The 24,558-nt window shown below is 41.3% G+C and overlaps 1 protein-coding gene across 2 annotated transcripts in view; it reads left to right on the top strand.

Annotated features, from left to right (window-relative positions):
* Positions 1 to 3,863: 3,863 nt before the first annotated feature.
* The window catches only part of Prpf18 (pre-mRNA processing factor 18), a 32,098-nt gene continuing 11,403 nt past the window's right edge, over positions 3,864 to 24,558 (top strand). For both annotated transcript variants that reach the window (XM_038333246.2, XM_038333245.2), the window contains exons 1-9: positions 3,864 to 4,051; positions 6,681 to 6,758; positions 9,313 to 9,417; positions 12,209 to 12,322; positions 17,899 to 18,045; positions 19,761 to 19,829; positions 21,601 to 21,741; positions 22,058 to 22,129; positions 24,242 to 24,397. In XM_038333246.2, coding sequence (XP_038189174.1) covers positions 3,986 to 4,051; positions 6,681 to 6,758; positions 9,313 to 9,417; positions 12,209 to 12,322; positions 17,899 to 18,045; positions 19,761 to 19,829; positions 21,601 to 21,741; positions 22,058 to 22,129; positions 24,242 to 24,397 — 948 coding nt within the window. In that variant the 5' untranslated portion in view covers positions 3,864 to 3,985. The remainder of the gene's footprint in view (positions 4,052 to 6,680; positions 6,759 to 9,312; positions 9,418 to 12,208; positions 12,323 to 17,898; positions 18,046 to 19,760; positions 19,830 to 21,600; positions 21,742 to 22,057; positions 22,130 to 24,241; positions 24,398 to 24,558) is intronic.

The raw sequence follows: 24,558 nt of genomic DNA, 5'->3' as shown, positions 1-24,558 counted from the left end.
GTACTGGAACGGCCCCTATCTTTCTTAAATTCACAGTTTATTCCCAGAGTCTCAGGGAGACTGTTTTCTGTTTTCCTAAAGAACTTTTAGGATTTCTGTTTCCTAAAGAAGGGAGGAGGGCCTCTGCTCTGGATCGGATTTTGTATCTGTTCATAGTTACGTTTAACAAAACATGCATGTAAATGTGGCCGGACCCAAAGGAAGCCTGGCCACTTTCTATTAGATTGTCAGAAATCTCACTGGAGAGGAGACAGGACCCTAACATGGCACCCATGGCAATGCTGCAGTACACAGACACATAGACACACAGACACACAGACACACGACTCCTCCTGTCCTCTCTCCCTCAAGATAGGACACAGACTGTGTTTCTGACTTACCCTTTTCCTGTAGCGAGATTATGAAACAATAGAGCACCAGTTCGCAATCTGTGGCCCATGGGTCAGCAGCAGCTGCCTCACTTGGAAATTCCAGAGAGTGGAAACCAGCAGTTTCTGATTAAAAACACCCAACAGGTTATTACAGGGCACGCTAAAGATTGAGACCCACTCTGTGTGATAATTTATCCTTTCTTTTTAATAAGTTATGTTTTATCCATTAGAATTACAACAAAACAAACATAGGTCATCCTGATAACATTTGGTATTTCCCTCCAATCTCCAGAACTGACAGATAATTTCTTAGAATGCATGACTCCTCCCAAGGAAGAATCTCATCAACCATGCATTGATTTATGTACTTCATCTTTCAGAAGAGAATTGTTTTTAACTTCTGTGAATACTATGGCCCATATACATAACCGAACCATAAAACCTGACAACATCTAGGCTTCCAGGGCCTCATCTGTGCCCTGCAAGCTCACTGGTACCTTCTTCACAGGTAGGAGCTATGCTTTTGCACTGGGCTATAGCACTTAAAGGAGTGGAGAGGTCATGTCAGATCTGGAGGAGTCAATCAAATGGTCATAAGTACTTTGAAATATTATTTTCCTAACCCCCTGATGTCTTGTATAGGAATTACTTAAAATTAATCATGTTTAATTTCTAAAGTAAATAGGTAGGGGGAAACTATTTAAAATTTCAGTAATAAATAAAACAGGAGATGACTGACAACTGAATTTTTCCAAATTATGAAATTTGTACTAGTGGATCCACTGCCTATGTAACAACTTCATCTTGGCTTATTTCCTTCTAGTAACTTTCTTTCTGTGTTTTTGTTACTCACTGGAGGATATATGCTATATTTACTTACATTTTAAGGTGTCCATTTATTTGTGTGCTTATAAAGGGGCAAGCACACACGCGCATGCGTGTTTGGGTGTGTGTGTATGTGTGTGTGTGTGTGTGTGTGTGTGTTGAGGTTGAAGCATGGATCTTGAGAGTTGATTCTCCTGTAGATTCGGGGATCAAAGTCAGCTTGGAAGGCCCACGCACAAGCCCATCCACTAGCTGGGCCATCTTGCTGTTCTTACAGGCTATACTGATGCATTCATTAATTTTACTTTCAGAAGAAAGCCTATTATGAGCATTGCTTTCACTGAGTATTTTTTGAAATGTGGTTTCATATTATTCATTTGTGTCTATGCCCTATAATTTAGCCATCCCCCAATTTAGGAACTTTGGTTTATAGCTAGTGTCTCACTTTTAACATAGCATTTGTGGTGGGATGCTGTACATATTTTCTAGCTAGCAGAAGGGACATATTTCTTGAACGGCTTCTAAGCGCTCCTGACCATCTTCCCCTCCCTCCTCTGTATTGCAGTTTAAATTGCTCATGGGTTTGCTCCTTCAAGTATTCACGTCTTTCATTCTTGGATCACAGCCACTCATCACGATTTAACACATTTGCATAAACATAAAAATCAAAGTTGGAAATTGAAAAGGAACTGGTACCTTCTGATATTAGTACTTTGGATACTTGTACACCAATAGTGTCCCATCCGGCCAGCAAAGACTTTGTGTTCTCTGTAAACCCTCACTTTTAGTATCAGCCATGCCTACACTTCAGGTTTGGGGGTTACAGTCTCTAGTTCCTAAACAGGAAGAATGCTGATAAATGGTTTGAGCCACGGCAACAAATATGCATACAGGAATGTTAGCTGGTTTGATCCACGGACATTTATTTTGTGAAGTCCCTTGAGTTTTCAAAAACTCTAAAAATCAACAAGACATTTTAGATTAGAGTGCGAATCATCTTTCTTTGTTGGCTTGTTCCTGGCAGAAGTCAGGCATCTTTTAGTTTTTAAAAAATCTTTCACGTTTACTGTACATTTGTGCATATGTGCACCTGTGCATAGAGACACACGTGCGTGCTGTGATACGGATGTGGTCAGAGGACAACTTCGGGAGTTTGATCTTTCCTTACACCATGTAGGTTCCAGGACTGAACTCAGGTCATCAGGCTTGGCAGCAAGTACCTTTAGCTGCTCAGCCATCTTGCTGGCTGTCTTTTAGATGAAATATAACTCTCTCTCTCTCTCTCTCTCTCTCTCTCTCTCTCTCTCTCTCACACACACACACACACACACGCACGCACGCACACACACACGCACACACACACACACACACACACACACACACACTATAAAACTTTCCCTAAACTGAAAATGAGCAATCCTTTTGGTTTCTATTTTGATAAACCATCTTACCTATAGTCAAGTTTGAATGATATTTCTTTCCATTTGGGATAGGAAAAAGTAACATAAAATATTGTTGAATTATGACAACTAAACATAAAAATGCTTTCATGGCTTGGAACCAAAAATAAATATAAATTGTTCTAGGATTAAGAAAAAAATCTCTACCAAGTATGTGGTGCTCTCTGAAGTTGGAAAAGGAAGATTCCTTTGATAATCAGGAGTTTGAGACAGCCCAGGCAATATAGTGAGTCCCATCAAAATAAAAAGAAACCAGAATAAAATTTCAATATACTTTTTTCTTAGATTGGGTTTTTGTAGTGAGGAGCTGTGGGCAGGCCTGCTTTTCATCCTGCCCAGCTCCCGGCCACCGCCTAGCTTATGCCCCGAAATAACAACACACAAACTGTATTCTTTTAAACACTGCCTGGCCCATTAGTTTCAGCCTCTTACTCACATCTTGATTAACCCATATCTAATAATCTGTGTAACACCACGAGTGGTGTCTTACCGGGAAAGATTCTAGCTTACGCCCATCTTGGGCTGGAGCTTCATCGCATTTGTCTCCCTGAGGAGAGGCACAGCGGTCTGTCTCAGAGAGCAGAGGCATGGAATTTTATTAACTTCCCTTCCCAGCATTCTGTTCTGTCTACTCCGCCCACCTAAGGGCTCAAATGAGCCAGGCAGTTTCTGTATTAACCGATGAAATCAACTCAAATAGAAGACCCTCCCACATCAGGTTTTAAGAAAGAATGATTATATCTCCAATATATCATCGAAAATCTTGATTGCTAAATACATAACCAGAAAGCAGCATAAAATTACAGAACATTGAACAGATAATTATTGAATACTGCCGTTTTGAAACTAGTATTATTCATGTTTTTCTCATTCTCTAGTATGTTCAACTTCTTGGCAAGCCAGAAACGTGAGAAAGTATGAAGCAAACTTCTAATAAGATCTTGCCTTACACAACTGAGAAGTCCTACAAGGAGCCTTCAAACAAGCAGATTCAAACGAGCACAATAACAATTAAAAAGGAGACAAACCTACATGGACGCCTGGCTTTTGTTCTTTTCTACCTGTCTACCAAAAATCACAAGAGAGTCACCGGAGGGCGCCGCTAGGGGGCACCAATACTCAGCGACTTCACCTGCATCAGCGCGGGAGGGAGTGGGGCCGCTCCCGTCTGTCCTCTCGTTTATCTGGACTTCCGCCGGAAGCGGCCCCGGTAGTTGTTGTCCTCTGATATTTGGGCTCCGGTTGTACGGCGGTTCGTCCCGCTTTCGGGGGTGAAGTTACCGCCGAGGAGCCGTGACGGCAAAGTGAAACTTAGACCCTGGCACCGAGATGGACATCCTCAAGTCGGAGATTCTGCGGAAGCGGCAGCTGGTGGAGGACAGGAACCTGCTAGTGGTGAGGGTCCTTTGGCTGTGGAGTTTGGACTCGAGGCTCGTGTTCTTGTGCGTGGATAGGTGTTGGGGTGAGGGTGATGGACTGAGAGGAGTTGGTCCCGGCGTGGGGTTGACAGATCTGCCACAGCATCCTGGGGCAGGTTGTCAGCCAATAGCTAGGAAGAGTGGGTTTGAACCCTAGTCTGGGTCACTTCAGCGCTTGCTCTCCTAACCGACACCAGCTGCAGGTAGAGTAATGAAAACAACTTCGGGCCATGAGACGTTCCAGACCGTGTTGCGGAGAGTCAGTGCGCTTTACTAAGCAGTCTGGCACACGTCATAGAGTTCACTGCTCATTCCTCTTTTTTTTTTTGTTTGTGTGCAAAAGTTTTTATGTGCGGCTCCGGTGTCTTCCCACCTTGGTTTCGCCTGCTATAGCATTTCCCATAAATAGGATGTACATTTTTATATGGAGCCTCATTTGACCAGAGTGTTTTGAGTATTTCTCATTCTACTGCATGTATTTTTTAAAATTTATTTGTGAAGTTGCATTCTGTTGTCTGAATAGACCCAGTTAGCCATCTTCCTAGTGATGAGTATTTGAGCTGTTTCTAAGATTAGATTGAGCAAATCCCGAACCTTCGGGAAGCTTTGCTTTCATCTCTTTAGAACTGCTAGGTTATAGAGTGGGTTAATAGATTGGGCTATCTGTTATTTCATTAATAGTCCTTTTTGATGAATAAAAGTTGTGCGTGTTTCAGAGAGACAGAGACAGGACATTTATATTTATGGATGAGGGAGCATTGCAGGGGCCCTTGGGCTCATCAACAACAAGGCAATCAGGATAGATTGGAAATAGCCGGGTAGGGTGTGTATAGGAGGATGATCAGGAACCAGAGAGATGAGCATAGATGCGACCTAAAATTCCAGGAGAGAAAAATGGGAGCAGATCACCAATCCTCCAGATGGAAGGTAACACCAGGAATCTGAGTAGGGGTGTGTGTGTGTTCTTGTTCATGTCCCTGTCACTGTGTGTCCGTGTCCCTAGCCGCACAATGATGAGGCACAGCACCCTACGCTATTTCAGCCATACCAGGAAATACTCCCAGGCCCAGCATGCTGACTACCAGCTTCGACTTTTGACTGCCCTCTGCTCTGGATCCCAGCCATTTCCTCACTCTGGTGGCCTCAGAGCTGACAACAACCCCTTTGTTCTCCCTATACAACCTGTATAGATGGCAGACGCTAGTATACCCAGACCTGCGTGTGCCAGGGCAGGATGGTGTCAGCCAGCGATTTCCTTACTCTCTCTATAGCCTGTCAGGGGCTGGTGGGTGTGGACCTGACTGCACCCAGCCAGGGTGACACAGCCAGCTGCTGGTGCCTGGTCTCCTCCTGTCCTGTACAAGGTACTGCTCAGAGCTCCAGGAAGTAGGTACCATGGGATTCCCCTGGTCTCCAAGGTGTTTCCCTGTGGCCTTATCCATGCAGTTCATGACAGCTTCCAGGTCCCCTTCTTCTTGGATTTCTGAGATTTCCTCCCAGATGGAGGCGCTCAACAGGGTCATGAACTTGTCTTAAATCCTCTGCAGCATTTCTGGCTGCACCGGTAGAAGTATTTGAAACTGTTCGTGAGTCTTGTAGCTGCTCGTGGCAGCTTCTGAAGAAACATATCCACCATGGTGTCCAGGGTGAACCTTAAGGTGGCAGCGCCAGGCACCAGTTAAGAATGTGATCCGGTAGACCTTCTCCACAGCCACTGCCAGATTAGCATTGCTTGTTTCGGCTGTGTGGAATCACCGCCGGTTGACTTTATAGAGCACAGTTTGTTTCTGTCCTCACCCTCTTTCTCCCTCCCTCTCGGTCAGTTCTTGCTCTGCAGTCTTGCTTTATCATCCAGGCTGACTTTGAATTGATGCCTCAGCCCCCTAAGGGCTGCAGTCCTGTACCTGTCTTCAGTTTGTCATTTTTTAATGGCTATTTTCTGTGTCTTGTTGGGAGATTAAAACTGTAACCAGTTGGAAAACATGAGCAATTTCTTAAAAGTTACATGAACGTTTGGCATGTGAGCCAGCCCTTCTGCTTGCTCACATGTAAAGGTGCCGTCTTCTGAAAGTTCATAGTCTTTTATGGAATGCTGCTTATTTCAGAACATTTTGAGTCAGATTTTCATGTGATGTCAAGGAGGAGTTATCACTAGGGAAACCCAGAATTGATACGGGGAGACTGGCTCCTTTCAGCGTCCATATGGATGGGAGCTCCTGAACTGGCGCCCTACGCCATAATTGCTGTTCTGGTCAGGAGAAAACAGCAAAGGGATGGCTCTGTAAATCTGTAGAAATTGTCATGGAACTCAGATATTAGGAAAGTGAATGAAAAGGAAAAACATTTTGAAAATACACTTGGTATATTCTCTTTGTTGTGAGAACTCCTATTACAGTTCAAGAGAAATAGCTAAAAATTTTTCACACATCAGAACACAGGGACTCAGTGTGATGATCTCCAGACTAAAAACATGACCAAATTCTTGGAAACTTGAAAGTGTTTTCCACAAAGGTTTCTAAGAATGTTGGTATCTGTGGGGCATGCATTTCCGCCAAGGATACATTATTAACTTACTGTTTTTTGTTTTTGTTTTTTTACTTTAATAGGAAAATAAAAAATATTTCAAGCGGAGTGAACTTGCAAAAAAAGAAGAGGAAGCATATTTTGAAAGATGTGGCTATAAGGTATAAGTTCAAAGTTTTATGCTAAATCTTATATTTCTGAGTTTAAATTTATACAGCTGTTGCTAAATAACAAAATTATTGATCTCTGTTCAATTTATTAATGTTATACATTAGCCTATAAATGAGAAGCCATCTGGAGAGGTATGAGTTTTTGGTTTTGGTTTGGCTTTTTTAAAAAACAGATCTTGAATTCAGGAAAATCCGTGCATGACTTTTGGCTTGGAATGGTTTGGCTTTCTGTGGACAGCATGAACTGGCTTGAGATCGAAGCTTGAATTTTTTATTTTTTTTTTTTAAATTAAGCCCTGGTTCTGATACTGCTGTATCGTCATCTCCACCACCACTCTCCCCTACCTCTCCCAATAAAATAATGTGTTTTGAAAAAAAACTCAAAACACTTTATTCATTCAGCCTTGATTGTATTAGCAGCTTCCTCCTGAGTACTTTAAGCGGTTGGTTTATGTTAGTATTATTGTTAATTCGTCTTAGGTGCAGCGAGTACTCCTGTCTGATAGAATACTTACCCTCTGTATGCTTTTGTTTCTTTTAAACATGAGGAAACATTTGTGATGCTGTATAGTCTTTTAGTCGGAAGAAGAATTTTGAAATAAATGAGCTCTCAGAAAGGCCTCCTTAGTGACCTTTAGATGCATGACTGAAACAGTCTTTCACACGGCCTAGCTGATAATGTCTGGGGCGCTCACTGGGAGGGGAAAGCCTGTAAGGCCGAGAAGTCCTTTCCGTCGTCTTTGAGCAGACTAGCTGACTCCTAGCTCACAGGTAACAGCAGACTAGCTGACTCCTAGCTCACAGGTAACGGGCCCATCGAAATATGCGCAGTCATACATTATTTGATGGAATGCATGGAATGGAGGAAGTTCTGGAAATTAATTTGTATAGCATTTCTAGAGGAAAGCATGAAGAATGTAGATGCTTTCCATATGCATTTGGCTTTATTTTTTACTGTTGGAATACAAAGGAATATTTTTAAAAATAGATGTTTAAAAGTTTCTATTTGTATTTTGTTAGTTTTCTATAAAGATACTTCATTTGCTTCTAGTTTAGGAAAGTAAGACATTTTCTATAAATAACCCAGAGCAGAAATGTAGAAAGAAGGGTTCTCACATTTTGCTTGTTCAGTATCATGCCCAGGTTTGGCCTGGAATGAGAATCCTTTATTATATATTTCTCTGCTGCTTGATCTCTAAGTGTGAACCTTTGCTACCTCTGGAGAAGGTAGGGTAATAATCTAATATAGTGTGACTTTTGCTTTGTGTAGGTTCTTTAGGTGATGTGAGCAGCGTTTTTTGTTTATTTGTTTTGTTTTTCTGTTTCTTATATAAAGGAGAAGAGGGTGAAGCAAAATAACTTTTTGGCGACAGTGCTGTAGCCTTGAATCCAACTGCAGAATGTCTTAGGTCTTTGTCCCAGAACTGTCAGCCGCCATCAGCTCTAGAGTGAAGACATTTGATTATGTGATTAAAGAGAGTGGTAGCTTTGCTCTTTAACAACCCTCCCTCCTGCAGTAGTGGCAGGATAGTATGTGCTCCCTTGTAGAGGCCAGACACCATGTTAAGGCTGGTGCTGGACTGACCTGTGTAAGTATTCAAAAAGTTAGTTTTTATCTCTCTTTTTCTTTACCTTTAACCAGAAGCTATCGTGTCATGAATTGCATGATTTTTATTGTCCAGACTTCCTTAATGGAATAGTAGTTTCTTAAAGTCGATCTTTATGTTTCTTTGAATCTTATTCCTACTTCTGAATTTTAAACTTATTTTGTGGTTGAATGGAAACCACACTTCAGAATATTTCCAGGCTACACAGTGAGGCTTATAGTTGCTGGACTCAGTTTTCTCAGTTTGTGACTGAGACTGCTGCCCGAATATGGAAAATAGATGAAAACGTCGCCCCCTGTGGGTTCCTGTGAGCAGAAGTGTCTGTGCTTCCTGGGTGGCATTGCAGGCTTCCTTCCTTTTCTTTGAGGTTGGCAGCTCATTCTGTGGTCCAGTGTGTACAACCCTCAGCATTCTTCAGCATGCCTACTATGTGGTTTACCCAAGGTTGGAGTAATATGTCTGAAGAAGCAAAACAGGACGTGCTCTAGCTTGGTGCCCCACAGGCTCTGTGGGAAGCAGTTCCTTAGTCTTCATTGTACAGGCGAGCAGCCATGGCTAACCCTTGAGGGTAATTTCCTCACAGAGGAGCGGCAGATTGATTGTTTTCAAGAGGAAGATGGGCTGTTCTAGCATCTGTGGAGAAACTGAGTTTAGATTTAAGTGCTCTTAGGTTTTTGTCTCAGAAGCGGTTGTAGTTATCCACTCCTTTCTAGCAAGAATGCGCTCGCCCATGTGCATGCCTTCCACATGTCATGTCCTGAACCGGTGTCTGAGCAGCTCCGAAAGCATGCACGGTTGCTCTGCAGCCTTTGCACAGAGCAACAGGAAGTTAGACCTCAGTCTAAACACTCTTCCTCCGTGTGGGTGGCCAAGGTGATAGCTGGCGAGTAGACATGCCTTGTAAGTTTAAACTTCATTTCTTTGGGCTCTTAATCTAGATACAGCCAAAAGAGGATGACCAGAAACCGCTGACGTCATCAAATCCGGTTTTGGAACTTGAACTAGCAGAGGAAAAACTACCCATGACTCTTTCTAGGCAAGAGGTAAGGTTATATTTGAGTATTTTATAGTCAGAAAGAAAAAAAAATTGTACTGTACTTGCATAACTTTTGATATTTCTAAAATGATGTGATTCAACTTAAAAATCTTGTGTAGCCAGACAGTTTTTTTCATGAACTTCTAAATCTCTGCTTCCTTTGATAATATTCTTCAAAATTAAACAGGAACAGGAGGGGTGGCTTAGGTGTTAAAAGGCGTGGCTGCTTTTCCAGAGGACCAGAATTGGGTTTCCAGACCTCTGTGGGCACCAGGCACACATGTACATAGACCTGCATGCAGGGAAAACACGAATAAAACACCCCTCCACAGACACACTTTATCATTAGTGTGTGAGTGTGTGATGGGTGTGGGCGTGTGTGTCAGGACACACATGAGGGCAGATGACAACCTTGTGCAATTGGTTTTCACCTTCTACCTTCCCACAGGTCCCAGGCCTCAAACCCAGGCCACCAGACTTGGGCATCAAGTGCCTTACTCCACCAGCTGTCTTTCTTTTTTAGAGAGTGTATTTTAAATAAGTGTACATGACACAATCTAAGTAATTATACTAAGTGTTATCAAAATCGTTTAAATGATACTCTTTTGCTATTTATTACATCTTTTCTTACTTCCTGGTCCATATTTTCAAATTAAAACATAGCTCTAAGTAACTTTCCTCCCTCTTTTAATGTCTGCTTAATTTCTCAATATGTATTTGCACCATAATTTTTTTCCTTCCTTTTTTTTTTTTTCCCTTAAGACAGAGTTTCTCAGTAGCTTTGGAAGGCTGGCCTTGAACTCACAGAAATCTGCCTGCCTCTGCCTCCCAGGTGCTGGGATTAAAGGTGTGTGCAACCACTGCCCGGTGAATGATAGAATTTTTAAACGTTTTTTGAGGACAGATAGTTTATTCCCTGCCTTTAGGCATAACTACTGTCATATAATCCCAGATAGATGGGAATTCCCTACTTAAATAGATGTCGTGAGTATTGCATATTTTATAGTTGCTTGTTTTGTTGTTAATAGTTTCCATTTGGTAATGGTGTTGTAAAGTAAATTCAGTATTTTTTTATTTTAGGTTCTTTAAATTTTTTTTTTGTTTTGTTTTGTTTTTTCGAGACAGGGTTTCCCTGTAGTTTCTAGAGCCTGTCCTGGAACTAGCTCTTGTAGACCAGGCTGGCCTCGAACTCAGAGATCCTCCTGCCTCTGCCTCCCGAGTGCTGGGATTAAAGGCGTGCGTCACCGCCGCCCGGCCAGGTTCTTTAAATTTTGACTGACTCAGTGATCTTCCATTTTTGTGATGCCTTATAAATAATGTGTGCGTGTTTTCGTGTCAGTTGTGGTTAGGACTGAATGGAAAGGCAGGGAGAAAGGCGAATGTGTACCTGGAGGTCACGTTTCAGTCCTCATTCACGTGCTAGGGTGGGCCCCATAGAGAAGGAAGTGTAGACTGACTCTTGAAGCTACCATATGAAAGCTAATAAGAAATTTGAAAGTTTATTCAGATAAAGTTCTTCATGATTTTTATTTTCTTATTTTTTAATTTAGATAAACCTTTATTTTCTTGATTGCATATTTTGTTTCTTGTTTTTAAGTGAAATATTTACTCAAAGCATAGAATATATGTATGTGCAGTGTATTGACTAATTACAAAATAAAAACCCGTGTAGCTCTCAGCCAAGTCAAGATCTGAAGTGGTTCCCATACTTTAAAAGCCCTGCATGTGGCTGTTGTAGTCACAGCCATTTTCTCCCGGAGGACAGGATCTGGGTTTGACTGTGGTATCGCAGTGCCTTCCCTTATTCTGTGCTTACTGTCCTCCCCCCATTGTCGTGTTTTTCCTTTGTGACCGACTCCTGCGCGTACTCCCCACCTACGACAGGACCTAAACTGCTTGTCGCTTAAGTGTCATTATAGCATATAGCATGTCTGTTGTATAAATCCTGGAAAAGCAAATACAGATTTTTGCTTTTTTTTTGTTTTTGTTTTTTGACACATGGTTTCTGTGTAGCTTTGGAGCCTGTCCTGGAACTAGCTCTTGTAGACCAGGCTGGCCTGGAACTCACAGAGATCTGCCTGCCTCTGGGATTAAGTGCTGGGATTAAAGGTGTGCACCACCACCGCCCGACCAGATTTTTGCTTTTTAAGACAATCTATATTTCAAAATAGTGTTTGAACACTAAAGTATGTATCCACATATGCTTTTAGAAAGACCTAAGCAGTCATAATTACATGAGATGAGGGCCAACAGTGTGTCCTTTATGCTATGTTCTGACAAGTGTTTGGGTGTCTGTGTGTCTGTATAAACTGGATGCTTACATTAAGGGCTTCCTTTAGATTTGCATTATAGATTCATATGTCAGACGACTTGATAGGCATTTTTTTGTAAAATAATATATGAGATATTTGAGTCAAAATAGTGTTTTATTTAAAGTATTTTCCCCTTTTTTTCACAAATATCTATTATGAGATAGATGATTAAAATTTGAAGGATCTTGGGACTGTCATACTGACTCTGAGTGTGCTTGCTTGTGCAACCTCACGGCCTCAGTTGGTTCCCTGGTACCCTCGTGAGGACGGAGAGAACTGACTCCTCTGCACACGCTTCATGGTTGACTGCCCTCACAAATACATTTTTAAAAATTGAAGGACTTTATATTTCACTTAGAAACATTTATTTGGGTAATTATATTATACTTATAAACTTAGGTTTCATTTTAAGAGACATATATGCAAATTGTTTTGAGATGTTTAATTTTTTTCCCTCTTTGAAGTTTCCTTTGTATATTTTCACAGGTCATCAGAAGACTGAGAGAAAGAGGAGAACCAATTAGGCTGTTTGGAGAAACCGATTATGATGCTTTCCAACGTTTAAGAAAAATAGAGATTCTTACACCTGAAGTTAACAAGGTGAGAAGTCAAAGCTAAAGACATAGAACGGCACCATGTAAGCTGGAGTAGATGGGCTTGAACTGACTGTATTGTGGGCGAGCACGGGAACAGTGTCGGTGTAGGACGGCACTGCGGGAGCTGTGGCGGAGTGAGATTTGACTGACTGCATTATCGTAAGTAGGAGAAAATAGTGCCAGCTTAGTGCTGCTGAAACAACTGTTCTTAAGGGAAGTGTATCTCGAGCATTACATTCGGTCTGTTTTAACTAATACAGGTGAGCATATAAGGATAAAGAATACATTTATCACCCAATGCCTGTGTCCCGTCTCTGCTCACAGGCAGCTACCTTTCTGAATTAAGACACCATGAATTGAGTTTTGCTTCCTGCTTTGGTATTTACATTTTTAGTATTTCATATGGAGAGACCCAAGAGGGAGTATCTAGTTTCTTTTTAAAGTGCTATCTATGCTATGGAGGACACTTTCCCTTTATTGCTCAGTTATGTTTAGTTATGAGTGCTCACTTCTAGCTTTGGGCTACTGTGAATAGAACTACCCTGAATACGCACATGTAGTGATTCGTGGAGGGGGTGAGAGGTCTCCCCACTCTCAGTACTAGTGCTAGCTACAAGCAGCGTTACTCAATGATAAATAAGAGTAAACGTGTGCTTTATAAGAAGTGCCAGGCATTTCTGAAGATCAGCGTATGGTATTGTTAGACTTTCGAGTTTAAACCATTCTCTCGTGTGTGCAAAATCTCATGTCCCTAGTGACTGAAGGTGAATGAGAATCTTTTCATACTTACCTTCCTTTGTACAGTGTCTGTGTTGTGTCATTACTGTGCCATAGGACCTAACACAAGCAGCTTAAGGTTAATTATTTTGGTGGCACTTTCTAGGGATACAGTTCAGTTGGGCAGGAGTCACATTGCACACACAGTCAGGAACAGAGGGATGTGTGCTGTGCTGGTGTTTGCCTCTTTTTCTTCTTTGTTCTGTTTGGGACCACAGGCCATGGGATGTGTGGGTGTCCAGCCTCACTTAACCCAGTCTAGATCATCATAGCTATACCCAGAGATTTGTTTCCATAAAGTCCATCACAGGTTTATTAAATCCCCTTGTTCAGTTTTTAATTGAATTGCTTGTCTTTTATCAACATCTATTTATTTATTTGTTTGTTTGTTTGCTTATTATCCATCCATCCATCCATTTATCCATCCATCCATCCATCCATCCATCCATCCATCCATCCATCCATCCATCCATCCGTCTTCCGGTTTCTTGAGACGGGGTTTCTCTGTGAGATAGCCCTGACTGTCCTGGAACTAGCTTGTAGATGAGTGTGGTTTAAAGCATGAGCCACCACCACCTGGCTGATGTCTTTTTATTAATTAGGAGTTGCTTATATGTGTTGTGTGTAAGTCCTTTGTTAGCACACAGATAGGATTTTGGGGGTTATTTCTTCCTAGCCTGTGGATTATTTATGTTTTCAATGAAGTATTGTTGAGCAGAAGTTTTAAATTTTGATGAAATCACAGTTGACTGTTTTTTGAAATGTAATTTTTAAATTTTTCTTACGGTTGTTGGTTTTGTGTTCTGTTTGAGAATTCTTAGTATATGCCAAGGACTTGAAGAGATGCTTTGTGTTTTCTTCTAGAAGTAACCGTTGAAGTAGATTTTACATGGGAGGCTGTGGTCATGTTTGTACTCAGCATCTGGTCTATTCTGTGGGCTCCTGAAAGGAGTGTGGTTTTGCTTTGGTGGTTTGGTTCTACATGTGTCAGTTAGGGTTGTGTTTGTTCAGCTCTTCTGGGGCTTTGTTAATGTTTTATCCACTAATTGTTAATTACTGAAAGGTATGTGTGGTTGTTTGTGGCTGTGTAACAGACTGTCCCAAAACTTGGTGCTGTGAAGCAATTTATTAATATCAAGTCTTTCTTGGTTACTTATAACTTTAATGACACTAGACAAACTTATTCTGACAATTCATGGGCTAAGCTAGGCAGTCCCTTGAGGTCTTCATGTGATTGCAATCAGACAGAAGTGGTTGCTGGCTTGGAGTCTCAGCAGAGCGGTGGGATAGCTGGGGGCCGGCTGGTGGTCTTGTTCACGTGTCTGTTTGCTAGTTTGTGCTTCCTGTCTGCTTTTCTCCTGTCCACACCACTTGCTGCCTTGCATCCTAGCAGTGCTCGTCATCCCTGTGGTACTCAGTCCCTGCGATATTTGTGGACTTCTGTGTCTATAATGAGACTCTCTCCAAAATGTGTCTGGAAATAGTCCTCTGTTCTTCTAGACGCAATGCAAAAACTCCCCCCCCCCCCTTTTTTTACTTATCCGCAGTCCCCGTCAGAATTAGTTGCTCCCTTCTCTATGTTCCCACAGTAAATCTCTGCTGGTGCACTTAGTGTATTACTTAGTGTATTTCACTGATGCCAGAGTTTTGCGCATGCGTAGCCCATCCTGAGGGTCAGGGGCTGTTCTGTTTTTGTATTTGTGGCTGAGGCCTCACTTGTAAAGGTTGAGGACAGCAGATAGGGGTGAGGGTCTGGATTCTATTCCTGAAGTGGAATGGTGAGTTGTGGACCAGCGGCAAGTCTTCTGACCTTTTCCAGTCCGGCTTGTGAAACAGAGACAGTGGGACCTCCTGCTCACTGGGGTGTTCTGAGAATTAAATGAGGTAACCATTTGGAACCTGGTCCTGTACATTACATAGAGCAAGTAGTCGGTGTTTGCTAAATTAAAAGTAATAGCATTGAGTGTTTCTCTGTGTTGATGAGATGGTGTTTCTCTGTGTTGATGAGGTGGTGGTAGGAAATGTTCCGATGCGGCTAGAATAACAACCTTAAGAGTCTGACATCTTCCAGGTTCTTACCGTGCTACAGTAACTGATGAAATTGCACTGTGCATTTATTAACTCCTTGAAGGAACTTTATATTTTGCAAGGCTTTGGGAACAGTCTTAGCACACAGTAAAGTTAAATAAAAAAGCAACAACTGCTTCTTGTAAGGAGTCTATATAGTGGGAGGAATTACTCCTAGTTTACAAACATGAAGGTAAGTTCTGAAGAGCTCACACAGCATAGGTCTGAGCCAAAGCACTTCTGCTCTCAGCCACTACCGCATGGTGTCTCCCTTTCCCCTCACAGCCAGTGCTTAAGGAGCCTACCCCTTTCTCTTTTTAATCAAATACTCAAGCCAGGAAATACACTGGATGTGGAACTTGACATTTGGTAGAAACAAGTTTAGAGCCTGGCTTAAAGAGATGCCAGGTTTAGTCCATTGATGTAAGGGAGTTCAAGAGTAGTTGAAATGAGGTTTGACTTGTATAGGACATGGTAAAATGGATTGGGGACTTCTAATGAGACCCAGTGTCCGTCTGTCTGTCTGTCTGTCTTTTCTTAGAATAATTTATATTTTAAATGATACAAAATTTTTGTTTCTGTTTATACAGCAATATAATTTATATTTTTAAAAATATCAATGCTATAAGAGCACACTGAATGTTAATATTTCTAATTCTCAAAATAATAGGTAGGTAACCATGTATGTTTCTATATATACTTCACTATAGCATGCAATAAACATCATTATAAAATGTCATTCATACCAGCAACCCAAACAAAATATTAGCAAATAAATGCAATGTGATACTTGGGTGAAATTGTTAAATATCCTGAATGCACTGACAAGACAATGAAACATAGTAGTACCACTTATAAAGTTAAACTAAACAGCTAGCAAGGTATATCTTACTTGAACTACTAATGGTATACTGTTTTCTATTCCCCTTGTTTAATCTCCTCTGCCAAACTATAAAGCACATTTTTACTTGCTCTGAATTATAGTATTCTTCCAATAATGTCTAGGAGTTCAAAAATTAATAAATATCAAAATTATGATTTATTATTTATTAACTCTAACAAACTTTCTGTCCTGTATTATATGAAAAAATATGTGGTAAATTAATAGATTAAGATTAATTTAACAGTCTTATATTCTGGCTACATTGTAATAATTAAAAAATCCAATTGCGGGGGCTGGAGAGATGGCTCAGAGGTTAAGGGCATTGCCTGCTCTTCCAAAGGTTCTGAGTTCAATTCCCAGCAACCACATGGTGGCTCACAACCATCTGTAATGGGGTCTGGTGCCCTCTTCTGGCCTGCAGACATACAAGCAGACAGACTATTGCATACACAATAAATAAATAAATAATTTAAAAGTCCAATTGCTTATTTACTCTTATACTTTATAACATAGTAAATTATAAAATTTTCGTGATTGACCCATCCAATAATTTGAGAAGGTAAAAATCAACAGGTATAAAAAGCACTTCATACAGCATCCAGTTAGTGTCATCCTTACTGAAGACGGGTCTGGGGAACGAGACGAAGGGAGGAACTAAACGCCCAATGACATTTCACTGAAGTGTTTGTTTATGAATTTTCTTTTCTGCTCACCTGTGAATTTTTACACCAAAATCTACCATTAACAGAGGGTGTGTGCACGGTGAAACAAATTGTTCTCAGCTTGTCTTAGACTGAAGATGATTCTTGTTGTATAGTATAAAAATCAAATATTTAAAACATTTATGGGACCAAAGTAGAAATTATTTTAATATATAGTGATAAAAGCTGTTTTTTTCCGTACATTAAGAAACATACCATGTGTGCATTATTCGAACAATAAAATCCCTAAAAATATGAGGCTGAATCAATAATTTTTCTTATAAAATCCATTATAAGGTTGCAAAAAACAAATTACAAGAGTCTTCAAATAAATATTGCACAGTAATACAAGCATGCCATTGTTCTAAAATTGTGCTTCAAGTAAACTAGCATCATTCTTCAAAACAAACAAGAGAATGGATTGACACAGAGGACCCTTGCTTGGTGTTCTTGTGGGGTTCCCAGCAGTGGGAGCAGGTGAATCTCTGACATCTTTGCCCTCTCTCTTTGTATCTTGCCCTGTCCTGTTTGGCTGTTGTCTTCTGAGGGCCTGCTGTCCTCCATAGAGGAAATGGAGTGGGGAGTAGCTGCAGGGGAGAGTGGAGGGGAGACTGTGTTTGGAGACCCATCACTTTCACTGAGCTTTGTAATCAGAACATAGTGGCATTGTTGATACAGATTTTTAGATTTGTAACTCATGTCTGTTTTTATTTTTCCTAGCATTAGACTGGATAATGTTGTTTTAAAATACATTGTTTTAAATATGTTTATAATAATTAACTTTTGAGTGATACTAGTGTTAGTGTATTGAATTGATTTGTTTGAGTCCCTAGTTTTGACAAGCTCTTAACATGCAGTGTACTTTTCGGGGTGAGATTTGGGAGGGGAAGTTGAGACAAGTTCTCATGTAGCCCAAGCTGGTCTTGAACTGAATCATCTGGTCCTCCTGCCTCTACCTCCCAAGTGCAGGGACTACAGTGTGTAGCCCATTACTCATCTCTAGGGTTCTGAGGAACTTTGTGCATGCTAGGCAAGCACTCTGCTGACCGAGCTGCGTCTCAGCTTGGAGTGTACTTGATATCAGTGGAAGATCACAGATCACACCCAGTGAGGTTTCTTGACAGGTGCCCTTCTGGTTCTCGCCTTCCGTAGGGCTTAAGGAATGATCTGAAAGCCGCTTTGGACAAGATTGACCAGCAGTACTTGAATGAAATTGTGGGTGGTCAGGAACCCGGAGAGGAGGACACACAGAATGACTTGAAAGTTCATGAAGAAAACACGACCATTGAAGAATTAGAGGTAATGTCTACCCCAGGCCAGGCTGTTCTCCCACTTTTCTTCCTCCTCAGGAGCGGTGTTCCTACACAGCATACTCCTTTGTCCTTGAAGGCTCTTGATTGGTTTAGGCCTCTGTTTTTTCTTTTTCTCATTCACTTACATTTCTGTATTTCCCGCCATTAGAAATAATCATTGTAATATTTGATGTGCACCCTTTCACTCGCTGTGGTGCTCTTTAAAGATCGCAGATTTTATGCACGGATAAAGTAATACTGTGCTGTGTAATCTTTATTTTATTCCATTCCCACCCACCCCCATTTTATACTGTTAATATCCATGCTTGCTTTTTGTTTTGTTTTGTTTTGTTTTGTTTTTGTTTTTGTTTTTTGTTTTTCTTTGAATTGGCTAAATATTATGGCATTCCTGTATTTTTGTGTCCTTGTTATAGTGGACAGCTTGGCTGCTCTCCGCTCCTTCTTAGCCACAGACAAGGACTAAAGCAGAATCATGGAGCTTAAACACACATATTTAATTTGTCTGCGTACAGCGAAGCTCCTCTCTGGCATGACTGTCCCTGTACGTAACCCTACTAGCAGGATGTGAGGGGCCTTGCCTTGTGTTCCTGCCAGTACCCAGCACTGTGTAGCTTCCTGATTCTGTCACTGTGTTGCATGTAGAATATGTGTCGTCTTTATGAAGAAACAATATTGCCTCATGTAAGTGACTAGCATGTAACAAATACAGCTTACAGGTTTTTTTTTCTTGAATACTACATAAGCTGTTATTTCTGCTTTCTTAGTTTCTGGCTCCGGGACATGTCGTGATCTCACTAGAGATCATGGTTGAGAAGGTTGTCCTTTGACTGTCCTTCCCTCCCATCACTTGCTTAAGGTGGTTTGTAACTTTTGCCTAAATGACTGGACTGAGCAATCACTTCTCAGTCAGGCTCCTTCCCCCCTTCCCAATCTTAAGATATTTGCAGCCTATACAATTTACCCAAATAAAGTATATAATTGAGTGGCTTATAATCTACATCTGCAGGGTGTTGTCACCACCAGCATAATCTGACGTTAGGCTATTTTTATCTACCTGGGAGAAATGCCCAGATCTGTAAACAGTCACTGATATTTTATATTAAATAAACAAAATTGGGGCCAGCAAGGTGGCCCAGCTGTTAAGCATACGGTGCACTGCTCTTGCAAGTGTGGTTCCCAGCGCCCATGTTGAGCTCTGGTCTCTGTGAACACCTGCACTCTCATGCACATATCCAAACAGAGATGTAGCTAAAAATAATGAAAGCCTTTACGATGTTTTGAGCTATCATTGTGGGCATATATGGTGTGTGCATGTTTGGCAAGGGTCACCTGCCACTGAGTGGTGTGGAGCTCAGAGGACAGCTTTGTGGACTCCATTCTCTCTGTCCACCTTTATTGGATTCTGAGACTTGAACTCAGGTTGTCAGGCTTGCCTCGTCAGACACCTGTTGCCTTTACCCACTGAGCCTTCTTGCTGACGCTTCTTATCTTTCCAGTTCAGCACAGTCTCCAAATAGAAACATGCAGCAGGTTTTTTTTGTGCATGACTTGTCTAGAAGTTTCAACAAATTCTAAAATAAAAATTGGCCAATATGTGTGATAAGCCTCTTTTAATCTGTTGTTGGTCATACACACACACTCATACACCTTTTGAAAAACTGTGTTGTGTTAGTGAATAGAACGATTATTCTTTCTCTTCAGGCCCTGGGGGAGTCCTTAGGGAAAGGTGACGATCATAAGGACATGGACATCATCACCAAGTTCCTAAAGGTATGTACTTAGGGAAAGAGAGCACTGTGGACATGTAAGAAACAGTCTTACATTTGAGGATATATTTTAGGCAGGGTAATTGTCAATATTTGTACTTGTCGGGTAAGTACTGGCACTAATTGGCTGTGCTGCTAGAGCCTCTCTCGCTGTCTATACAGTGGTTAATGAGTGTTTACCTTCTTTATGGTACTTTCCTTAAAAGCCGTAAAATGATCTCTGCAGTAGAGTGAGGTCTCCTGTCCCCTGTAAATACCCTAGAGAGAAGTGCCACCGAGGTGATCCAGTGGCTATTATGGGAGGGTGGGGGAAAGGTGTTGACAATGCAAAAGTAAACAGATTTAACGTTTCAGCAAGGTTCGTTTCTTGAGTTCTGTGTCCATTTGCTTATTTTTGCTAACTTACTAGTTCTGTACTTGCTGTCAGCATTTCTTTGTAGTTATCTAGGTAGAGTGTGGTCAAATCCTAAATTCATTTAAATATTTGTTCACATACCGGGAGATTTAATGCAAAGAATGTTTTTATTTGTATTTACATTTTTATTTTACTTAGTTTGTTATTAAAGTATTTATGTTTTTTTTTCAAGAAAAGGTTTCTCTGTGTAGTCCTGAACTTTGTTGGCGCAAGTTTTCTGTCTCTGTCCCAAGTGATAGGCAGTCCCAAGTGATAGGCAGCTGCTTCCCAAATTACCACACAGAGGTTTAATATTATTTATAAATGCTTGACCACTAGCTCAGACTTATTATTAACTAGCTCTTACATTTTAAGATTACCCATATTCCTTATTTTTGCAGTACCCTTTCTCATTATGGCGTTCCTATCTTGCTCCCTCTGCATCCAGCCTGTGTCTCCTGACTCTGCCCTTCTCCTTCCTGTCATCTTTTTAAAAAAATATTTATTTACTTATTATGTATACAATATTCTGTCTGCGTGTATGCCTGCAGGCCAGAAGAGGGCACCAGACCTCATTACAGATGGTTGTGAGCCACCATGTGGTTGCCGGGAATTGAACTCAGGACCTTTGGAAGGGCAGGCAATGCTCTTAACCTCTGAACCATCTCTCCAGCCCCTCCTGTCATCTTTAATTTGGTCGACCTGCCTATGCATCCTGCCTGACTACTGGCCAATCCGCGTTTTATTAAACAATTTGAGTGACAAATCTTTATAGTATATAAGAGGATTATTCCACAACAGTTCTCGAACTTGTTCTGTAGACCAGGCTGGCCTAGAATTCAAGGGAATCCTCCTGCCTCTACCTCCCAAGTGGTGATTAAAGGTGTGTGCTGTAACTACCCAGCTAATGTACTTATGTTTTGAATACAACATTTTAGTTGTCCAGGTTCTAGAATATATTTAGGACACAGTATAGAACTGGACAGGCTATCTGATATGCGACCCCTGTGAAAAGGTCGTGCAACCCCCCCTCCCCAATTTTCTGTCCTATCAAAGGGCCAAGGCAGTTTCTTTATTAACCGATGAAAGTAACACATAGACAGATGACTCTCCTCCATCAGAGTACAAGTAATAATACAGTGTTAAGGAATTTGATGGCTCTTTTTTGAAGAAATGGACCATCCTCACACGTTATGATATATGAACCAGAGGCGTTTTCTACTTTGAAACACATCAAACAGCTGTTAATTAAATCTTACTTGATGACAGTTTTATCAGTGAGATTGTCTTCTAAGAATGATTGTATATCTTCGCTCTGTTAGGGAGCTATTCTACCCGAACCACTGGGTGGCGTTGCAGCCTTAACTTTTTCTGTCAACAGTTTCTTCTTGGCGTTTGGGCTAAAGAACTGAATGCCAGAGAGGATTATGTGAAACGCAGTGTGCAGGGCAAACTGAACAGTGCCACCCAGAAGCAGACCGAGTCCTATCTCAGACCACTCTTCAGAAAGCTCCGGAAAAGGGTAAGGCTTCTGGAAAGTACTTCATTAGCAAGTGATTTTCTTTCTTTCTTTTTTTTTTTTTTTTTTTTTTTTTTTGGTTTTTCAAGACAGGGTTTCTCTGTATAACAGTCCTAACTGTCCTGGAACTAGTTCTTGTAGACCAGGCTAGCCTCAAATTTACAGAGATCTGCTTCCTCTGCTTCAGGGTACTGGGATTAAAGGCACTCAGTGCCACCACCCAGCTTGTTTTTTCTTTATTTAATCAGTATACAGATTTAAAGTAGTTTTCACTATATATAGTAGCTTCCAAAACTAGTTATGTTTTTTTCTTTTTCAGAATCTTCCTGCTGATATTAAAGAATCAATAACAGATATTATTAAGTTCATGTTGCAGAGAGAGTATGTAAAGGTAAATTCTTATACTGTGTGTTGCAGCTGTTGTGACCATTATCTAGCTTGTGGTCATAGTGTAATGGGTATTTGGAGTGGGAAGGATCGTGCATAATACATTTAAGAATGAATGTGAAGCAAGCGAGTAGGAAAAAAGCCTTTTTCTTCTCTTGGCATTGAGTAACAAACTTCAGACCACAACTGTATTTTCTTGGTCATTGCAAAACTGGGTTAAAAGGTTCCTCGGAGCATGTGCTGTACATAGGCGGTGTTCATTTTATGGTGGGATTGAATTTCGGTGTATAAATAGTTGATTATGGCATGGAACGAATCTCCCATAGGAACAGGCTCTTCAGACCGCTACAGAAGCCCACTTAATCTGTAATATAGCTGGACTACTGTACTGCGGAGTCAGTGGATGTCACCTGTGCTTTGCAGTCGTTTCTGTGGGAGAATGGTGCCTGGAAGGCTGCCGGACTCGTCTCAGCCTTTACCATACTGTAGCGTGCAGCGCCCGCTGGGGAGGGCTGCTCTCATTCACTGCAGTGTTTTTACCTGTGAATGGTTCTGGGGCAGGTGCTGGGGAGAAGAGAGTTTGGAAGGGGACGCCAGAGGGATGGACGTCAGTTGGTAGAAGGAGAGGAGGGCTCTGGATACTGAGGAGACAGCAGTGGGGACGGGCTTCTAATGGCTGAGCCTCCCGAGAAGCCTAGAGCGAAGGCTTCTCTGAATCGCAGTGATCCTGGAGCGCCAGAGAAGGGAAGGGGTGCTGCTGGCGTTCTTGGAGGCTGCTGTGTACTGGATGAGAGCATTGCCTTACTGAAGTGATTTTACTCTTAGTAAAGCCAGTTGTTTGAGTGAAAACATTTTTATTTCATTCTTAGTTCCTGTTAATTGCATGTCTTTTTAAAATTTATTTTAGTTCTTTGAGAGTTTCATACATATTTTGATCATATTCCCCCTCCCAGTTCCATGATATTTAGTAAGGATGATTGCACGGCAGAAAGCATTGTAATCCCTGCTTGCCCTTTCGGTACCTTTTCCATTATTTTATTCTCATGGTGTATCTTAAAAACCAGGTGAGACCTTGTTTTGTATAAATGACAGAAAGAACCAGGTTTAATAATGTGCTGGAAAATTCTCTTTGAAATTTAGAGAAACTGAAAATTGGAAGATTTATTAGTTAAAAGTCCTGTTTTGAAGTTACACATGAGAGCCAGTGATTAAAAAAAAAAGCAGAATTCTCTGTAAAATTAAACTCTAAAATGTGTCGCATAGCAAGTTGCCGCTCTCTAGAGTGCACGGTGATCTCCCAGTTCACTGTGGTGCTGTGCTCTCACCCACTGTACACACCACACAGTTGGAATTTTGATAGGATATCTGAAGCCTTCTTGAAGTCCTTGGAGATCTTTTAGAAGTTACTTGCTCTTTGTTCTGTTTTCCCCTCCTTTCTCACAGCTAGCCAGACCTGACTGTAAAATCAAGCCATTTGTCTTACTGGTTTCTGTCTTGACTTTTCATAGCTTTTGTTTTAAGGCTCTTGGCAGGTGGGAGACTTGCGGGGTGGGAATTTGGGGATCAAAGTGAAAAGTATACTATTCTCATGCTTACCATGCTTCAGCGTTTGACTTGTAAACCTATGTCCTGTCTGTGTGTCCATCCCAGCAGATAGAGCACCCCCATCCTATACACACTGCCTCCCGAGCCCGTAGTGCTCTGTGCTGTGCTGTGTGTGTGACTGCAGGTCGGGTGCTGAAAGGCTAGCTGGCTTCTGTCTACCTTCCAGCTACATCTCTGAAGACTGGGTCTAAGACACAGTTTCTGTTAGCTTGTCAAGTTAGCTACCTGCTATTCCAGTCTGAAGTGCATTGCTTTCCAGTGCACAAAGGCTTGAAAGGATTGTTTGTTTTTCTTGCGTGCTTAGCATTGGCTTCTCTTTCCACAGGCGTTTGTATTTCTGGGCAGGGCAGTAAGTCACCCCATGGTTGAATGTCTTGATTTGAATAATGGAACACAGTATTTTCATCAAGAGGTAGATAAAAAGTATGCCAGGAAGGGCTATGCAATACTTGAAATAAAGATTTGAGCCAATATGTTTTCTGTCTTTCTGATTTCTTACACTTTCTTTCAGGCGAATGATGCGTACCTGCAGATGGCCATTGGAAATGCTCCTTGGCCTATTGGTGTCACTATGGTTGGTATCCATGCCAGAACTGGCAGGGAAAAGATTTTTTCCAAGCATGTTGCACATGTTTTAAATGATGAAACCCAGCGGAAATACATTCAGGTAAGCAGCTGTAAGGGACAAGATTTGCTCTGACAATTTTTTTTTTTTTAAGAGTTATTTGTGTGAGTGCATGCGCACACATGTGCCGTGGCATGCTATAGAGGTCAGAGGACAACTTTGTGGAGTTAGTTCTCTCTGCATTTATGTGGGTTTGAGAACAG

The sequence above is a fragment of the Arvicola amphibius genome, chromosome 6, assembly GCF_903992535.2.
Source record: "Arvicola amphibius chromosome 6, mArvAmp1.2, whole genome shotgun sequence".
Classification (NCBI taxonomy): Eukaryota; Metazoa; Chordata; class Mammalia; order Rodentia; family Cricetidae; genus Arvicola; species Arvicola amphibius.
The sequence above is the reverse complement of the archived record's forward strand: the minus strand, read 5'-3'. Positions and strand labels throughout refer to the sequence as shown.